The sequence below is a fragment of the Xenopus tropicalis genome, chromosome 5, assembly GCF_000004195.4.
Source record: "Xenopus tropicalis strain Nigerian chromosome 5, UCB_Xtro_10.0, whole genome shotgun sequence".
In the NCBI taxonomy this organism is placed as follows: Eukaryota; Metazoa; Chordata; class Amphibia; order Anura; family Pipidae; genus Xenopus; species Xenopus tropicalis.
This window is the reverse complement of record NC_030681.2, coordinates 65,963,259-65,981,091: the sequence shown is the minus strand read 5'-3', so window position 1 is coordinate 65,981,091 and position 17,833 is coordinate 65,963,259. Positions and strand designations below refer to the sequence as shown.

General features: G+C 43.8%; 1 protein-coding gene across 1 annotated transcript in view; it reads left to right on the top strand.

Moving 5' to 3' along the window:
• Nucleotides 1-17,833, top strand: part of LOC101734009 — a 48,784-nt gene that overhangs the window by 4,664 nt on the left and 26,287 nt on the right. Inside the window, exons 2-4 of the mRNA XM_012963807.2 lie at nucleotides 14,686-14,850; nucleotides 15,133-15,300; nucleotides 15,621-15,773. Coding sequence (XP_012819261.2) covers nucleotides 14,811-14,850; nucleotides 15,133-15,300; nucleotides 15,621-15,773 — 361 coding nt within the window. The 5' untranslated portion in view covers nucleotides 14,686-14,810. The remainder of the gene's footprint in view (nucleotides 1-14,685; nucleotides 14,851-15,132; nucleotides 15,301-15,620; nucleotides 15,774-17,833) is intronic.

Below are 17,833 nucleotides of genomic sequence, written 5' to 3'. Positions count from 1 at the left end.
GGTGATGACACCCGGGGGAGATCATCTGGTACAGGCTCCCCAGTTTGGACAGGAATGGCAGGTTCTTCCTCTTTTACTGTAAGAGGCCCTGCCCAACAAGGAAACAGACATCCAGGGCACCTGATGGTGGCTTCCCTGAAGACCCATTCGGAATCTTTCCCACACCCGCCACAACAGGGGATCATTACGTGGCGGCGGGCTGATAAGGATTTTCTAGAGAAAGTCCCGGTCCAAATATACCTGTCCTTGCTGATTTGTGGCACAAGGTCAGCCATCTCTAAGCCCTGGGCCCCCTCCGGTGCCTCAGGGTCTGGCCAGCCGTCCCACCCCTCATCCGCCATCTTAGGTGTAGGTAGTGGTGGTGACTGGTAAATGCGCACACTTAAATACTCCGCCCCGCTGTGCGGCTTGGAAATGTGCTTGGGTGCCTGGTAATATCCTACCGCAGCCGCGTGTAGGTAATGGCTAATGGCACTAAATGTTGGGGAAAGTTCTCCGCCTTCCCTGCTCCGCAGTATCCTAACCCTTAGTTTGGGTAACGGTAGGGAGCTTTTAATGTATGCTCTGCCCGCAAGCTTATCCTAGCGCAGCCGCGTCTTGGTAGCAGAAACAGCGTAGCAGCAAAGTTAGTATATTGGTGTGCCCCTTTTTTATCCCAGCGCAACCGCGTCTAGGTAAGGTGCAACACGTGGCTGTGCCCCAGGGGTATAGCTTCCCACTCCGGTTATTCCTCCCCGCTATGCGGCTTGGTAATATAGTGGTTATTATCCAATTCCCCTTTACCGGTGAGTCCTACCCGCGTCCGCGGCGTAGGCTGGGTGTGGATGCACAGTAGAAGCGGTGACTCGCGTCCGCGTAGTCACTCAGTAGTATTTGTGGAGCGGAGTCAGCAGTACCCGGTGCAGCCGCAGGGGTCTATCTGGTAGCAGGATGTAGCGCAGTGACACGCACGTCTCACTCCTTGCAAAGCTCTCCACAAAATGGCGCTGGTGACGTAAGGCCCCTCCTCCCCCCTCCGAAATCTCGTAAACAGGTCTGCTTCACGCGGGATTTCGGGGAAAAGAGCGCCAAAGTCAGCAGCACTGGATGGACAGGTCCACCGGCCAATGGGAATACTCGGGTAGAATCCACAAGCCCGAACCCACGGCCAATCAGTACACTGCAAATACGATCAGGCCTGCGGCGCCTTTTGCCTATTGCGTCCGGCAGAGCCTGTCAGTAAAATTTAAAGTGACACACACAACTACTCAGTCCCCTCAAGGCAATGGCTCCGGATTAGAAAAATCAATTAATATGATTCAAAAAGCACGTTGGGCGCCAAATGTAACACCTATTTGGCTATAATATGGCCAACCCAGGCTAGTAGCGTGCTGTAGAGCATGTGTTACATGCGACCTTAATGCACAGGAGTGGGCCTCCGCTACGTGGGAGGTATATAATGGAGCTGAGGGGTTGTTGAACTACAACTAGTTGAAGTAGTGTGGTGCAATAGAGATAAATGGACGCCAGAGGATTCTTTATGAATGAACTGGATATTACTTTATTTGTCCAAGACAAAGGTAATCAGGGTTATCTATACTCACTTAATAGATGCAGAACAGTATGCAGTTATACAGTTGATGTAAAGTTGGATAAATAGCAGAAATATGATGCTCCCCTGTGTATCCCTTCTCATCAAGAGGATTGGGCAGGTAGAACAACAACAGTGTGATAGGTAGGAAAGCTCACCGGCATAGTCCCATGCTCTTTTGGAGGTTAGGGCAAGGCATATTTGCTAACCTATTTCCCTAGCACTTCTGTGTCCCTAATCTAAGGCCAGTAATGCCTGTTAGGAAGACTACTCCTTTGCTATTATCCTGGATGGAGCAAATGGCTGCTCTTTCTGTATAATTCTGTCTGAACTCACCACTTCTAGAGGGTGCTATGAAATATGCTGCTATACTGTCTTTTCCTCATTCACGGGGCCCTGTCCCCGACTTAATTTGGATGGATAGTGGCTTACTGGGCCGGATCTGAACCCAGGCTCGATGGAGCTCTGCCTCAGGTAGCAGATCAGCAGCCAAAGAGGAAAACACTTCCTTGTGCAAGACACTATATAGTCTGCCAAGGGGAGTGGTTAAATGAGCTAAACCTGTAAGGGATAGCTTAAGAAACTGTAACCTGAGTATAGGGGGTCTACCCTATAACAGTACAGATAAGGAAAAGTAGGGAAGTAAAGCCATAGGGAGCTTAACCCTATGGGTCCCTACATTCACCCGGGGGAAGAATCCATTCCGACCCGGCAATGGTAAATAACCATAAGTACACTTTCAAGCAATAAACATAGTGCAAGAATTCAGTGCAAAAATATAAACAGTACCAACATCCGCTTCTGGTATCCTAGCCAGAGGTATACCTGGGTACATTGGATAACTGTGAAGAAAAAGTTAGGCACATACAGCAACTTTTACTGACTTACATACACCTTGAGTGTCCTGGTGGATCACTCCGGTGCACACATGGGAAATACTCCTGTTGTTCCAGGTTCCCAGGCCCATACTTGGCTGTAAAGAAATGTTGCATTGGGTTAACATTCAAAACTGTGACACAATCCCACCCATCAACTTTATTAAGTCCAGGCCTTCCACCCAAACCCAGTGTTCATGGATCTCTCGACATGCACTTCGTGGTGTGGATTAGGCAAGGGGCCCTACCCTCAGGCAGATGAAAATAGAAGTTGTAGTGGGGTGGGCGCAGCAGTCTTTTTGGTTGTTCACCCAACTATTTACAACAAAACAAGGGTTCTCAGCAGTGCCCCCAAGGGAAACAGTCCCTGAACCATATAGGGTTTAACTGAGAATTTAGACATCCGGGGCCGGTTATAACTGTTCAACTTAATAACCAGTGGTAGAGTTCACCTCTAGCTCCAGGGAGCGCGTCTCTTTGTGAACAATCCCCAAAATTAGGACAGGGGTCCAGCAAAATAAGCAGTGGATCACCCTGGAGGAACTTCACTCCTTTGCCCCAAACTTCTTTAAGATGTCCTCGTAGGACCTGTAGAAGGATGGATGCGGCTTATTGATCTTTGCGCCACTAGGGAGCTTGGCCATGATGCTATGGACCTTGTCCTCCTGAAGTTTCCCGCTGGTTCTGACACAGTGCTTCAGTACGGTTCTCCCGAACCACCATTCAGCGAGAGTAGCATTAAGGAATTCCAAGTCCTTTTGCCTCTTGGCAGCATTTGAATGAAATATGCCACCCGATCCGACATCGGTTTTTTCTAACAGTTCTCCGTACAGCCACTCTTGGAGGTGTTTGTCTACTTCGTCGTATACCCACTCGGGGGCATACGGCATATAGTACCCCCACTCCTTGAGGACACGCTTGTTTATAACCCGCTGTACCTGGGACACCGACCGTGATTTGTAGGGATCTGCCCGGCCGGGCATGACCCAAAATTCCTCCTCTCCTTGTTGAGGATGGCATGGCGGCGGTGGAGTGACTGCTGATGCCTCTCCCTGATCCTCAGGGTCTGGGCTATCTGCTGAAGAACTGAACTCCATAACGTTCCAATTTGGCTTTGGGAAACATCTGGAGGGCTTGTTGTCATCCGATGCATTACTTTCCTGGCATGAGCTGCTATGTGATGCTGCAAGTCCAGGCCCAGCCATGGTAGCTGGTTTTGGGGTGCGTCCGCGACCCCTCCCCTTTGGTGGAGACTTGACCTCCTCGCTTTGGGGTGTAGATATTTTTAACTGGGCCAATGCCTGCACTCCCTCCCCAACCACTTTAGGGGAATCTGAGACTGCAGGTGAAGTGAGCCCTGAAGAGGTTCTAGTGTGGCCCAGCAGTATGGGTGATGACACCCGGGGGAGATCATCTGGTACAGGCTCCCCAGTTTGGACAGGAATGGCAGGTTCTTCCTCTTTTACTGTAAGAGGCCCTGCCCAACAAGGAAACAGACATCCAGGGCACCTGATGGTGGCTTCCCTGAAGACCCATTCGGAATCTTTCCCACACCCGCCACAACAGGGGATCATTACGTGGCGGCGGGCTGATAAGGATTTTCTAGAGAAAGTCCCGGTCCAAATATACCTGTCCTTGCTGATTTGTGGCACAAGGTCAGCCATCTCTAAGCCCTGGGCCCCCTCCGGTGCCTCAGGGTCTGGCCAGCCGTCCCACCCCTCATCCGCCATCTTAGGTGTAGGTAGTGGTGGTGACTGGTAAATGCGCACACTTAAATACTCCGCCCCGCTGTGCGGCTTGGAAATGTGCTTGGGTGCCTGGTAATATCCTACCGCAGCCGCGTGTAGGTAATGGCTAATGGCACTAAATGTTGGGGAAAGTTCTCCGCCTTCCCTGCTCCGCAGTATCCTAACCCTTAGTTTGGGTAACGGTAGGGAGCTTTTAATGTATGCTCTGCCCGCAAGCTTATCCTAGCGCAGCCGCGTCTTGGTAGCAGAAACAGCGTAGCAGCAAAGTTAGTATATTGGTGTGCCCCTTTTTTATCCCAGCGCAACCGCGTCTAGGTAAGGTGCAACACGTGGCTGTGCCCCAGGGGTATAGCTTCCCACTCCGGTTATTCCTCCCCGCTATGCGGCTTGGTAATATAGTGGTTATTATCCAATTCCCCTTTACCGGTGAGTCCTACCCGCGTCCGCGGCGTAGGCTGGGTGTGGATGCACAGTAGAAGCGGTGACTCGCGTCCGCGTAGTCTCTCAGTAGTATTTGTGGAGCGGAGTCAGCAGTACCCGGTGCAGCCGCAGGGGTCTATCTGGTAGCAGGATGTAGCGCAGTGACACGCACGTCTCACTCCTTGCAAAGCTCTCCACAAAATGGCGCTGGTGACGTAAGGCCCCTCCTCCCCCCTCCGAAATCTCGTAAACAGGTCTGCTTCACGCGGGATTTCGGGGAAAAGAGCGCCAAAGTCAGCAGCACTGGATGGACAGGTCCACCGGCCAATGGGAATACTCGGGTAGAATCCACAAGCCCGAACCCACGGCCAATCAGTACACTGCAAATACGATCAGGCCTGCGGCGCCTTTTGCCTATTGCGTCCGGCAGAGCCTGTCAGTAAAATTTAAAGTGACACACACAACTACTCAGTCCCCTCAAGGCAATGGCTCCGGATTAGAAAAATCAATTAATATGATTCAAAAAGCACGTTGGGCGCCAAATGTAACACCTATTTGGCTATAATATGGCCAACCCAGGCTAGTAGCGTGCTGTAGAGCATGTGTTACATGCGACCTTAATGCACAGGAGTGGGCCTCCGCTACGTGGGAGGTATATAATGGAGCTGAGGGGTTGTTGAACTACAACTAGTTGAAGTAGTGTGGTGCAATAGAGATAAATGGACGCCAGAGGATTCTTTATGAATGAACTGGATATTACTTTATTTGTCCAAGACAAAGGTTATCAGGGTTATCTATACTCACTTAATAGATGCAGAACAGTATGCAGTTATACAGTTGATGTAAAGTTGGATAAATAGCAGAAATATGATGCTCCCCTGTGTATCCCTTCTCATCAAGAGGATTGGGCAGGTAGAACAACAACAGTGTGATAGGTAGGAAAGCTCACCGGCATAGTCCCATGCTCTTTTGGAGGTTAGGGCAAGGCATATTTGCTAACCTATTTCCCTAGCACTTCTGTGTCCCTAATCTAAGGCCAGTAATGCCTGTTAGGAAGACTACTCCTTTGCTATTATCCTGGATGGAGCAAATGGCTGCTCTTTCTGTATAATTCTGTCTGAACTCACCACTTCTAGAGGGTGCTATGAAATATGCTGCTATACTGTCTTTTCCTCATTCACGGGGCCCTGTCCCCGACTTAATTTGGATGGATAGTGGCTTACTGGGCCGGATCTGAACCCAGGCTCGATGGAGCTCTGCCTCAGGTAGCAGATCAGCAGCCAAAGAGGAAAACACTTCCTTGTGCAAGACACTATATAGTCTGCCAAGGGGAGTGGTTAAATGAGCTAAACCTGTAAGGGATAGCTTTAGAAACTGTAACCTGAGTATAGGGGGTCTACCCTATAACAGTACAGATAAGGAAAAGTAGGGAAGTAAAGCCATAGGGAGCTTAACCCTATGGGTCCCTACATAAATTTGCATGTTATTTTGATATATGTTCTAAATAAAGAAATAACTTTCTGGCACTGCAACATGAATGTTAAGTTATACCCACTGGGTAAAGAATTACTGTTTCTTCTTCTAAAAGTCAAGTGTACTCATTTTAAAACTGCATACATCTAGTCTAGTCTTGCGAAAATGTAAATTTCAGTATAAGTAAACAGCTGCTTTCTCTATGACTGGATGTTATGCATGTTTTGGAACAAGTCAATCATTAATTTAAGTAATGCATGCCTAAAAGGAGAAAATGTATAAATAATAATTATAGACAATATGTTTTTATCACAAATGATTCTCAGTAAATTCCCACTGTTTACTTATACTGATTAATTTTTATGATGAGGTTAGTAAGAAGCTGGACAGTGAGGTTGCAGTAGATTTAATCAATTTGGATTTTGCCAAAGCATGATACAGTTCCCCAATAGGGCTTACCAGATGCAGGAACCAGAATGCGAAGGGGTAGAGGTGAAGGTGAAGTACAAAAGCCTGAAGATCTTGATGAAATAGTAAAGTAATATGTGGCCTCGCTGGGATACTTGCAAGAAACCCTAGTCCAGGAAACAGGCATAAGTGAGGGGCAGGCAACAGACAGGAGGAAGTCAGACAAGCCAAGGTCAGCAACAGAGATTGGGAACTAGGAGCAGTGCTCAGTGACCCAAAGGAAAGTCAAACAAGCAAGGGTCGAATCCATTAAACAATCAAAAAGAGCAATCAGAAAAATAGCTAGGAAAATAATGTCCGAGCACTGTCCAGGATGTGGCATCCTTGCAGCATGATCTTGACAACCTGTGGCAGTTGAGATTTAATGTAAATGAATGTAAAGTCATGCATCTGGGATGTAAAAATATGCAAGCCACTTTACCCTAGTGTGACTGCACTAGGCAAAACCATAATGGTAAAGGACCATGGAGTCCTTGTAGATAATAAACTTTGCTGTAGCAAGCAAAGCTATATTAAAGTGGGCATAGATTCACTGGAGGAAAGGGTTATTATTCCACTTTACAGAGCGCTGGTAAGGCCTCATCTAGAATAATCTGAGCAGTTTTGGTCTCCAGTGCTCAAAATGGATATTAAAGAGTAGTGCTGTCCAACTGGTGGCCTGCAACCCCCCTCTGTGTGGCCCCCCACCTTTCTGGCTTCTTTGATGGCTTACCTTTGTGTAAGCTTTAAATGGTATCAGTACTGAGATTGTCTGCCCCCCTGCATGGTTCACACCTCAGATTCAGGCTGTAATTCCCCTGTATTGTTTAAACATGTAATCCCCTGTACTGTTCTCACCTTTTAATCCCTGAATTGTTCACCACCTGCATTTTTTACACCTCAGGCTGTAATCACCCACATTGTTCACCTGTTCACACCTCAGACTGTAGGAGCAGTGCCAGCATTGTGTCATTGTATGTAGTGCCCGACCTATGCTGCTTGTGTGCACACACAGGCAGCTAAGGGCAGGCAGAGTATGGCACATAAGCAGCATAGGGCATGCAGAGTATGGCACACACAGGCAGCATAGGGCAAGCAGAGTATGGAACATAGGGCAGGCAGAGTATGACATGCACAGGCAGCATAGAGCAGGCAGAGTATGGCACACACAGGCAACTTAGCGCAGGCAGAGTATGGCCCACACAGGCAGAATAGGGCAGGCAGAGTATGGCACATACAGGCAGCATAGAGCAGGCAGAGTATGGCACACACAGGCAACTAAGCGCAGGCAGAGTATGGCGCACACAGGCAGCATAGGGCAGGCAGAGTATGGCACACACAGGTAGCATAGGGCAGGCAGAGTATGGCACATAGGCAGCATAGGGCAGGCAGAGTATGGAACACACAGGCAGCATAGGGCAGACAGAGCATGGCACACACAGGCAGCACAGGACAGGCAGAGTATGGCACACACAGGCAGCATAGGGCAGGCAGAGTATGGCACACACATGCAGCATAGGGTAAGCAGAGTATAGTTACATAGTAGTTACATAGTTACATAGGGTTGAAAAGAGACCAGTGTCCATCAAGTTCAACCCATCCAAGTAAACCCAGCACACTTAACCCACACCTACCAATCTATACACTCACATACATACACTATATATACAACCACTAGTACTAACTGTAGATATTAGTATCACAATAGCCTTGGATATTCTGATTGATCAAGAACTCATCCAGGCCCCTCTTAAAGGCATTAACAGAATCTGCCATTACCACATCACTAGGAAGGGCATTCCATAACCTCACTGCCCTCACCGTGAAAAACCACCTACGCTGCTTCAAATGGAAGCTCCTTTCCTCTAATCTAAAGGGGTGACCTCTGGTGCGCTGATTGTTTTTATGGGAAAAAAGAACATCCCCCAACTGCCTATAATCCCCTCTAATGTACTTGTACAGAGTAATCATGTCCCCTCGCAAGCGCCTCTTTTCCAGAGAGAACAACCCCAACCTCGACAGTCTCACCTCATAGTTTAAATCTTCCATCCCCTTAACCAGTTTAGTTGCACGTCTCTGCACTTTCTCCAGCTCATTAATATCCTTCTTAAGGACTGGAGCCCAAAACTGCACTGCATACTCAAGGTGAGGCCTTACCAGGGACCTATAAAGGGGCAAAATTATGTTCTCATCCCTTGAGTCAATGCCCTTTTTTATACAAGACAGCACTTTATTTGCTTTAGTAGCCACAGAATGACACTGCCTGGCATTAGACAACTTGTTATCAACAAAAACCCCTAGATCCTTCTCCATTAAGGAAACCCCCAACACACTACCATTCAGTAAATAGTTTGCGTTTATATTATTTCTACCAAAGTGCATAACTTTGCACTTATCAACATTGAACCTCATTTTCCAGTTTGCTGCCCAGTTATCTAATTTTGTCAAATCGCTCTGCAAAGCGGCAGCATCCTGCATGGAACTTATAGTTTTGCACAATTTAGTGTCATCAGCAAAAATAGAAACAGTACTGTCTATGCCCACCTCCAGGTCATTAATAAACAAGTTAAAAAGCAAAGGCCCAAGGACTGACCCCTGCGGTACTCCACTAACCACACTGGCCCAATTAGAAAATGTTCCATTTACAACCACTCTTTGTACTCTATCCTTCAGCCAGTTCTCTATCCAATTACAAATATTATGTTCTAGGCCAATATTCCTTAATTTGATCATTAACCTTCTGTGAGGTACTGTATCAAACGCTTTAGCAAAGTCCAAGTAGATGACATCAACTGCCATTCCAGCATCAAGGTTCCTGCTCACCTCCTCATAAAAGGCGACTAAATTAGTCTGGCAAGATCTGTTACGCATAAAACCATGCTGGCACAAACTAATAGTATTGTGAACTGCAATGTATTCAAGTACCCTATCCCTTATTACCCCTTCCAAAAGTTTTCCTACTACTGATGTCAGACTAACAGGCCTATAGTTTTCAGGCTGAGAACGGGATCCCTTTTTAAATAACGGCACCACATTAGCAATCCGCCAGTCTCTTGGCACCATGCCAGACCTCAATGAATCCTGAAAAATTAAGTGAAGAGGTTTGGCAATCACAGCGCTCAGCTCATTTAATACCCTGGGATGAATCCCATCCGGCCCTGGACCTTTGTTTACCTTTACATGTTCAAGTCTCTTTTGAATTTCCTCCCGAGTGACCCATGCGCCAGTAGCTAAATTACTAGAACTGGGCATATTACAAGGGAAGCCTTCATTATCTGGCTCCTCAGATGTATAGACAGATGAAAAATAAGAGTTCAAAATTTCAGCTTTTTCCCCGTTCTCATCAACCAACTTACCCCCCCGTGATAATAAAGTTCCCACCCCTTCTTGCTTCATTTTTTTACTATTCACATAATTAAAAAATAATTTAGGATTCTTTTTACTCCTAGCTGCAATATCCCTTTCCATTTCTATTTTAGCTTGCTTGATAGCTTTTTTGCATGCTTTATTTGCTTCCTTGTACCTGATGAAAGTTTCTGCTGTCCCAGCTAACTTGAATGCCCTAAAAGCACGTTTTTTCTTACCAACCTCGACCCTAACACTTTTATTCAGCCATAAAGGTTTTGCTTTGCGCTGCCTCTCCTTGCTTACAAGGGGGATATACTGTTGTGTATACCTACAAAGCAATGTTTTAAAGATGTTCCATTTTCCTTCTGTGTCTAACCCCATGAAAAGCCTTTCCCAGTTGACACATTGCAGAGATGCCCTTATACTGGCAAAGTCTGCACGTCTAAAATTGAGCGTATTAGTTACTCCCTTATAGAGCTGTCTCTGCAGCATTATCTCAAAGGAGACCATGTTGTGATCACTGTTCCCCAAATGCTCACCCACACAAATGTTAGAGATGAGTTCATTATTATTAGATATTACCAGGTCCAAAATAGCGTCATAAAAAGTTGTCATTTAGCATATTTACAAACCTACTAGCTTTTTCTGACTTAGCCACCCCATTACTCCAGTCAATGTCCGGATAATTAAAGTCCCCCATAACAACAACTTGACCTAGTTTTGAAGCCTCCTCCATTTGCAACAATAGTTGGGCCTCATCCCCTTCATCTATACGGGGTGGTTTATAGCATACACCAATGATCATTTTCTCTATGGCACACAGGCAGCTAAGGGCAGGCAGAGTAGGGCACACACAGGTAGGATAGGGCAGACAGAGTATGGCACACACAGGCAGCATAAGGCAGGCAGAGCATAGCACACACAGGAAGCTAAGGGCAGACAGGGTATGGCACACACAGGCAGCACAGGACAGGCATAGTATGACAAACACAGGCAGAACAGGACAGGCAGAGTATGGCACACACAGGCAGCATAGGGCAGGCAGAGTATGACACACAGGCAGCATAGGGTAAGCAGAGTATGGCACACAGGCAGCTAAGGCAGGCAAAGTATGGCACACACAGGCAGCATAGGGCAGGCAGAGTATGGCAGACACAGGCAGCATAAGGCAGGCAGAGCATAGCACACACAGGCAGAGCACAGCTGAGTAAAATTGGCCAATCAAGGCACAGATGTAGGCAGGGCTGGGGAGAGATTACAAACTGAAGGCGCTGCAAATGGAGGATCTGCAGGCTGTAAACTATACCTAAGAACCTCACCAACTCTTAACTTTTGCTGCAGATTTCATCCCACTCCAACAGGTACTAAACTGTTCCAGTCCTAAACGATCTCTTTTCACCTAAAAAAGCTAATTGTGTTTTTATACATATTTAGTTTTTTGCACTTACTTTTTTCTGCACTTTTGTCATTGTTTTGTTCATTTCTAGTTAATGTAGTTACAGTGGAGCCCTCATGATACTGCATGGCTGGGAAACAAACCAATGTTGTGTTTCAGTGCCGGTGTTATAGTGTAAGGGCCTGCCTGAATATCTGGCATCAGTACCCACTGCATCTCACTGTATTTAATGTGCTGGTTTTGTAACTATAGACTGCATTTCACTGTGTTTGTGATGTCAGTATCCATTGCTTTTTGCGCTATAAAACTAACTAAAACACATTTAAGCTAACTGATCACAAATGGATGGAGAACCCCAAACGGAAGTGCATGCATGAATAGTTTTACATCCTTTTTAGGGTGAAAAAACACTCCCACCCACACTGTGGGTGCACAGTATCCTTAGAAGTCAGCAGGAACAACAAGAGGTAGTTGGGAAGTCCAGGCAGCAGCAAATCCTCTTCCATTAGCTTAAGTAAGTCAGTCTAAGTATGGCCCATCTTCAGCTTCCCCAAACAAAAAAGTCACCCTCCACCTATGTTCCAGAGTTAGAGATGTTCCAGAGAAGTGAAACTAAGCCTCAGTTATGAAAAAAGTTGAGGTTGTTTATGCTGGAGAAGATGTGCTTAAGGGGCATTTGATAACTATGTATAAATATATAGGGGGATCATATAATAATCTCCCCAATGCTTTATTTGCCAATAGGCAAATAAAGTAAGTAAGGTTGGTTCCATTGAAATATTTAGAAAGGTTTATTAAGGTCATACTTGCTGATACATTAGATGGCTTCAAAAAGGGGTTGGATGGCACACAAATAAGCCAACACACACATACATGCTAGGCCCCAACAGCCAGACAGAGTTCTGCCTTTTTCTTCCACATTCTTCCTGTTACAGTTAAAGCTGCATGGTCACATGTTCTCTGAGGGAACACACAGCCCATCACAAATTAGTTATTTGTAAATAACTGCATTTACAAAAATTCAGTAAATGTGTTGACTGTGAACTTTGGTGATCCTATGCACAATGGGCATCAAACTGTTCAGTAGACCCTTGACTTTCATATGTAGGGTGTTTTTTTCTTGGTACCTCGTGCTATGTGGGAGATAAGATGTTTTAAAAGGAAGCGATTTTTTTTTTAGAATTTTCATACAGTGTTATAGACACTGCTAAGTTCAGAAAAGCATTGTTGTTTGGTACTTAGAAGTAGAAAGATATGGTTACCTATTTTGGATTCAGCAAAATGTGTACTTTTCAAAAATATATGGTTTCCTGGGGAAACCTAATGTTCCAAGATTTTTGATCTAAAGTATGCTGTATTCTGCTGTAATGCTTTGAAAATGTGGTAATTTACTGCTGAGAGTTTTTGATCTATAGCAGTCAGAAGTCTCCATAAAATTATACATATCTGGTATTGGCATGTTGAGAGACATGAGGCTTTCTGAATCAGTTAAATTTTTGTCCATTTTTCTGGTATAAATCCCTATATCATGAAAAATAGAAATTTTTCTCTTTTTTGGCATTTAGAGCTCTAGCTGTTCCAGAAGTAGAAATACACAAAAACTCCAGATTTTGAAAACTCAGGTTCTCCTGAAAAAATATATATCGTTTTCCTACCTAAACAAATTTCTCCCTCTAGTAAATGCCCCTAAAATGAGAGAGCACAAAATGTTCAAAAAACCTTTGGCACTGAGTGTAACTGAAATATTCTGCTGTCACTTAAAGGGGCCCATTCATTAAATCACGAATTTTGGGTGGCTAAAAGCACGACTGGAAAAAATTGGAGTAACCATGATAATTACTGATGTTCAAAAATGTCACAAAAATTATTTTCCCAGTTGTACGAAAATATTGTGGTTGCGATCCGAAAGTCACAAAATTTTCGGAGCCGAACGATTTTAAATGGAGCAAAAACGTTTCTACCTTTGAAACTTCAATGCATGATTTTGGAAGCCTTCCATAGGACTCAATGACACTGTACAGATCCAAACTGGCCAAAAGATAGCCACAATACCAAAGCTTGAATGAATTCCGAAATGGTTGTAGTCTTTGCGAAAAATACGCCTTTTTCATGGGAGTTAACGAAAACCATGAAAAAGTTGTGCAATTTTAATGACATTATCGTGGTCATTATGAAAAGTTCTAAAATTAGAAAAAATACGTTTTTTTCTGAAAAAATCATGAATGAGCCCCACAGGGTTAATCCCTATCAGTTTCTGTTTATGCCAGATGTACTTGTGTGTAACACATAGGGGCACATTTACTAACCCACGAACGGGCCGAATGCGTTTTTTTCGTAATGAACGGTATTTTGCGATTTTTCAGAAAATTGTCGCGACTTTTTCGTTGCCATTCCGAATGTTGCTCAAAATCTGGCGATTTTTTCGTAGCGTTAAAACTTGCGCGAAAAGTCGCGCCTTTTTCGTAGCCATTCCGAAAGTTGCGCAAAATGTTGCGATTTTTTCGTAGCGTTCGTGCTGAGTACGAAACATTCGGATTCATTCAAGCTTCAGTATGGTGACTTTTATTGGGCCAGGTTGGAGCTGCAGGGTGCCATTGAGTCCTATGGGAGGCTTCCAAAATCATGCTAAGTCTGAAAGTTTCGCCCGCCGCTTACGAGCGCTCAATACGAAAAAGTCGCGACAAGATACGAGCGCATCGTAATGGCTACAAAAAACTCGTGTTTTTTCGCGCAAATCGTATTGGTAACGAAATAGTCGCGACAATTTCCGAAAAGTCGGAAAGGCGCCGAAAAAATCGCAAAAAATACGAAAAAGTCGCAAAATGTTTGTTTTCCAATCGGAATTTTTCCAATTCGGTTCGGCTTCGTGGGTTAGTAAATGTGCCCCATAGAGTGCACATGGTATTAACAGTATTATTACTTTTTACTTATTACTTGTTTTAAAACTTTTAACAGGAGATACAGACAATTTTGTTCATGAATCCTACTAAAGTTGTATATATCAATGAAACTCATATTTCCATCCCCTTTTATACACTAAGGGCTCTGGCACACGGGGAGATTAGTCGCCCGCGACAAAACTCCCTGTTCGCGGGCGACTAATCTCCCCGAGTTGCCTTCCCCTGCCATCCCACCGGCGACTCGGAGAGATTAGTCGCCCGCGAACAGGGAGTTTTGTCACGGGCGAATGTAAGTCGCCGGAGGGATGGCACACACGGCGGCGCGATTTCGAGAAATCGCCGAAAAAGACTCGCCCGCGAACAGGGAGTTTTGTCGTGGGCGACTAATCTCCCCGTGTGCCAGAGCCCTAAAGAGAATAAGAGTTCACATTTTGATAATTGCCTCTGTGCTCCATGATATCAATTGCAGGTAATAAATAATGGTCTGTGATTGTTTTTTTTTTCTCAGATCCTCTTCACTTCTTCCAGTGGGTCACAGATGAAGTGCTCAGTAGTCTTAATGAATATGGAATTCTTAAGTTCTTCAATACTACTTTTTTATTAAACACAGCTAATGCTGTGTGGACATTTGAAATGCCCATTTCGATTGAGTTTCCCACACTTGGGGAAGCAGGTAAGGTGGGACCACATTTTTATGACCTCCTTCCCCACAAAAAAGTAAATTATAGTTTTTAATTAACATTATCAGGTGAGTAAACACCATCTTTGAAGGTTCCATGACCTACCTTGAATATACAGTGAAATTGTGACTACATTTTTACATTGCTCCTCCTTTAGAAGGAATCTTTGTCACAGGAATTACAGCAGCATCCATATCCTTCTATTGTAAATCTGCCACAATGTGTTTTTTAAGACATGTTTTTATAGAAGTTTGTTCTTGTTTTTACTCCCTTAGATCCTCTCCACTTCTTTCATTGGGCTTATGAGAAAATGTACAGCAGTCTTAATGAATATGCAATTATTCCTTTCTTTAACACAACATCAAACTTATTGAAGGCATCTCAATCTTTATGGACTATGGAAATTCCTATGTCTATATCCTATTTTTCCCTGGAGAGCATAGGTAAGGTGGACCTATATTTTATTAATATTCCCTAAAAATAATGTTTTCTTGCATATTTTTATATGAATATTGTTAGCATAAATACAGGTCAAACAATTTAAATATCTTAGCGTAGCTCCAAAATAATTGCTCTCGATTGATTTCTTTAGGGACTGCCAACCTTAAGCAATCCAACTGTTGAAAAACTTTAACTCTTCAGTTCAGTATACTGAGGAATACCAGTTGTTGAGCTTCTACATTTCATGGTTGTCTTTTCCTAATCTACTCTATATAATGTATTGGTAATATTTAGTAGTGAGTAATATTCTTTATTCCCTCAGATCCTTTTCGCTTCTTTCATTGGATCAATGAGGAAGTGCAGAGAGGTCTTAATGAATATGGAATTCTTTCCTTCTTCAACACAACTTCTTTCTTGAACACATCTTGTGCTTTATGGACTTTTGATATGCCCATTTCCTTCCCTAGTTTTACAGGTAAGGTGGAACAAATTTAACATAGGTGCACCCCCATTCTTACAGATTAAAATGTGTTAAATGGAGACTTTTTAAAATCTAAAATATAGGGCAGATGTATTTACAAAATAGATAGAAGCTTGTTGATACCATATGTGTCTCTGCATGCGTATTCAAAACATTTAACCATACAAAATAATTTCAAACAAGCATTTCTCAAAACACCATGCATTAAAAAAACATCATCATCCCTACCACTACCATTGCCACCTTTTTTTTTTTTACTATAATACAGGCCTTTGGCTGTGATGCCATTTGGGGGGAAGGGCTATGAACTAAGTGTCAGGAAACCGGGAAGGGTGAATGTGACTGGTAAATGGGCAGAGTATGGGGGGGGGTATTACAGATTTACCAGCAAATATATTGCCAGTAAATTTGTGAGACCGGAGCACACCCTAGCTGGTGTTTTTTCTCAGCAAGACCAGATAAATATCGACCAGGTGGCAACCACACACCTCAAATTTAGGTATGTGTGTATGTTAGTAATTTGGGGTGTGTTCCCATGGGAGGTGGCAATGATGAATGTGTATTTTAGTTTGTTTTAATTATGACCTTTTGTCTTCTAAAAAGAGCCAAAACATGAACACTGGTTATTAAAAGCCCTAGGAGTAGGGTGGCCAGATCACTTGAACATTCAGAGACATGTGTAAATACATGTTGCAGGGCAGCACTGATTGCATGTAAAACAAACTGCAATCAATTCAGCCCTGCTAGCTGGACTTGTGAGACGTATCCGAGACATACTGTATCTCTAAATCTGGTCACCCTACCTAGGAGTGTGATGATATTAAGAAATATATATAGTTCTGCTATTTATAAATGATCTGCACATTACAGGTCTTCTGCATATTAATACAAAAGTTTATTAATCTATTGAGTCCAGCGTTTGTCACTGCAGTGTGACCTTTCTCAAAGGCCAGTGTATTCACAAACACTTTTGGAGCCTTTGAACCATTTAGCACAAAAAAACTGGAATAGTGAAAAAATCAAACTCAAACAGTGAACTTGATCATAGGTCTGTGACTTCATTCAGCAAACCTGTTGAGTGTTTATTAGTTTTGTAGGATTCTCCATGCCATTAGCAACCAATCTAGAGATTTCTTCTGACAGTGCTCTAAAATTTGCAGCTCTAATTTCCATGGAAACCAAACATGTAAGCAGAAATGTATTCCTGTTACTAAACCAATCTAGAACTTTCAGCCAAAAGGTTGCCAGTAAAATTGCACAGAAATGAGAAAAGTAGTTACAAAGCTCTACAGCCTCTAAGGCTTACACCTTAGCAACAGACTGATCTGTTTCAACTTTTGAACTCCACAAGCATAATGTGACAGGTAAAATTTACCCCAAGTAAATGTATTGCAAATGTGACACTAAGGGGCTGATTTACTTACCCACGAACGGGTCGAATGGAGTCCGATTGCGTTTTTTTCGTAATGATCGGTACTTTGCGATTTTTTCGTATGTTTTGTGATTTTTTCGGATTCTTTACGAATTTTTCGGATCCAATACGATTTTTGCGTAAAAACGCGAGTTTTCCTATCCATTACGAAAGTTGCGTAAAAAGTTGCGCATTCTGCGTAGCGTTAAAACTTACGCGAAAAGTTGCGCATTTTTCGTAGCGTTATGTTTTAACGCTACGAAAAATGCGCAACTTTTCGCGTAAGTTTTAACGCTACGAAAAATGCGCAACTTTTTACGCAACTTTCGTAATGGATACGAAAAACTCGCGTTTTTACGCAAAAATCGTATTGGTAACGAAAAATTCGTACAGAATCCAAAAAAATCGCAAAACATACGAAAAAGTCGCAAAATGTTCGTTTTCAAGTCGGAACTTTTCCAATTCGGGTCGGATTCGTGGGTTAGTAAATCAGCCCCTAAGGGCTGATTTACTAACCCACGAATCCGACCCGAATTGGAAAAGTTCCGACTTGAAAACGAACATTTTGCGACTTTTTCGTATGTTTTGCGATTTTTTCGGATTCTTTACGAATTTTTCGTATCCATTACGAAAGTTGCGTAAA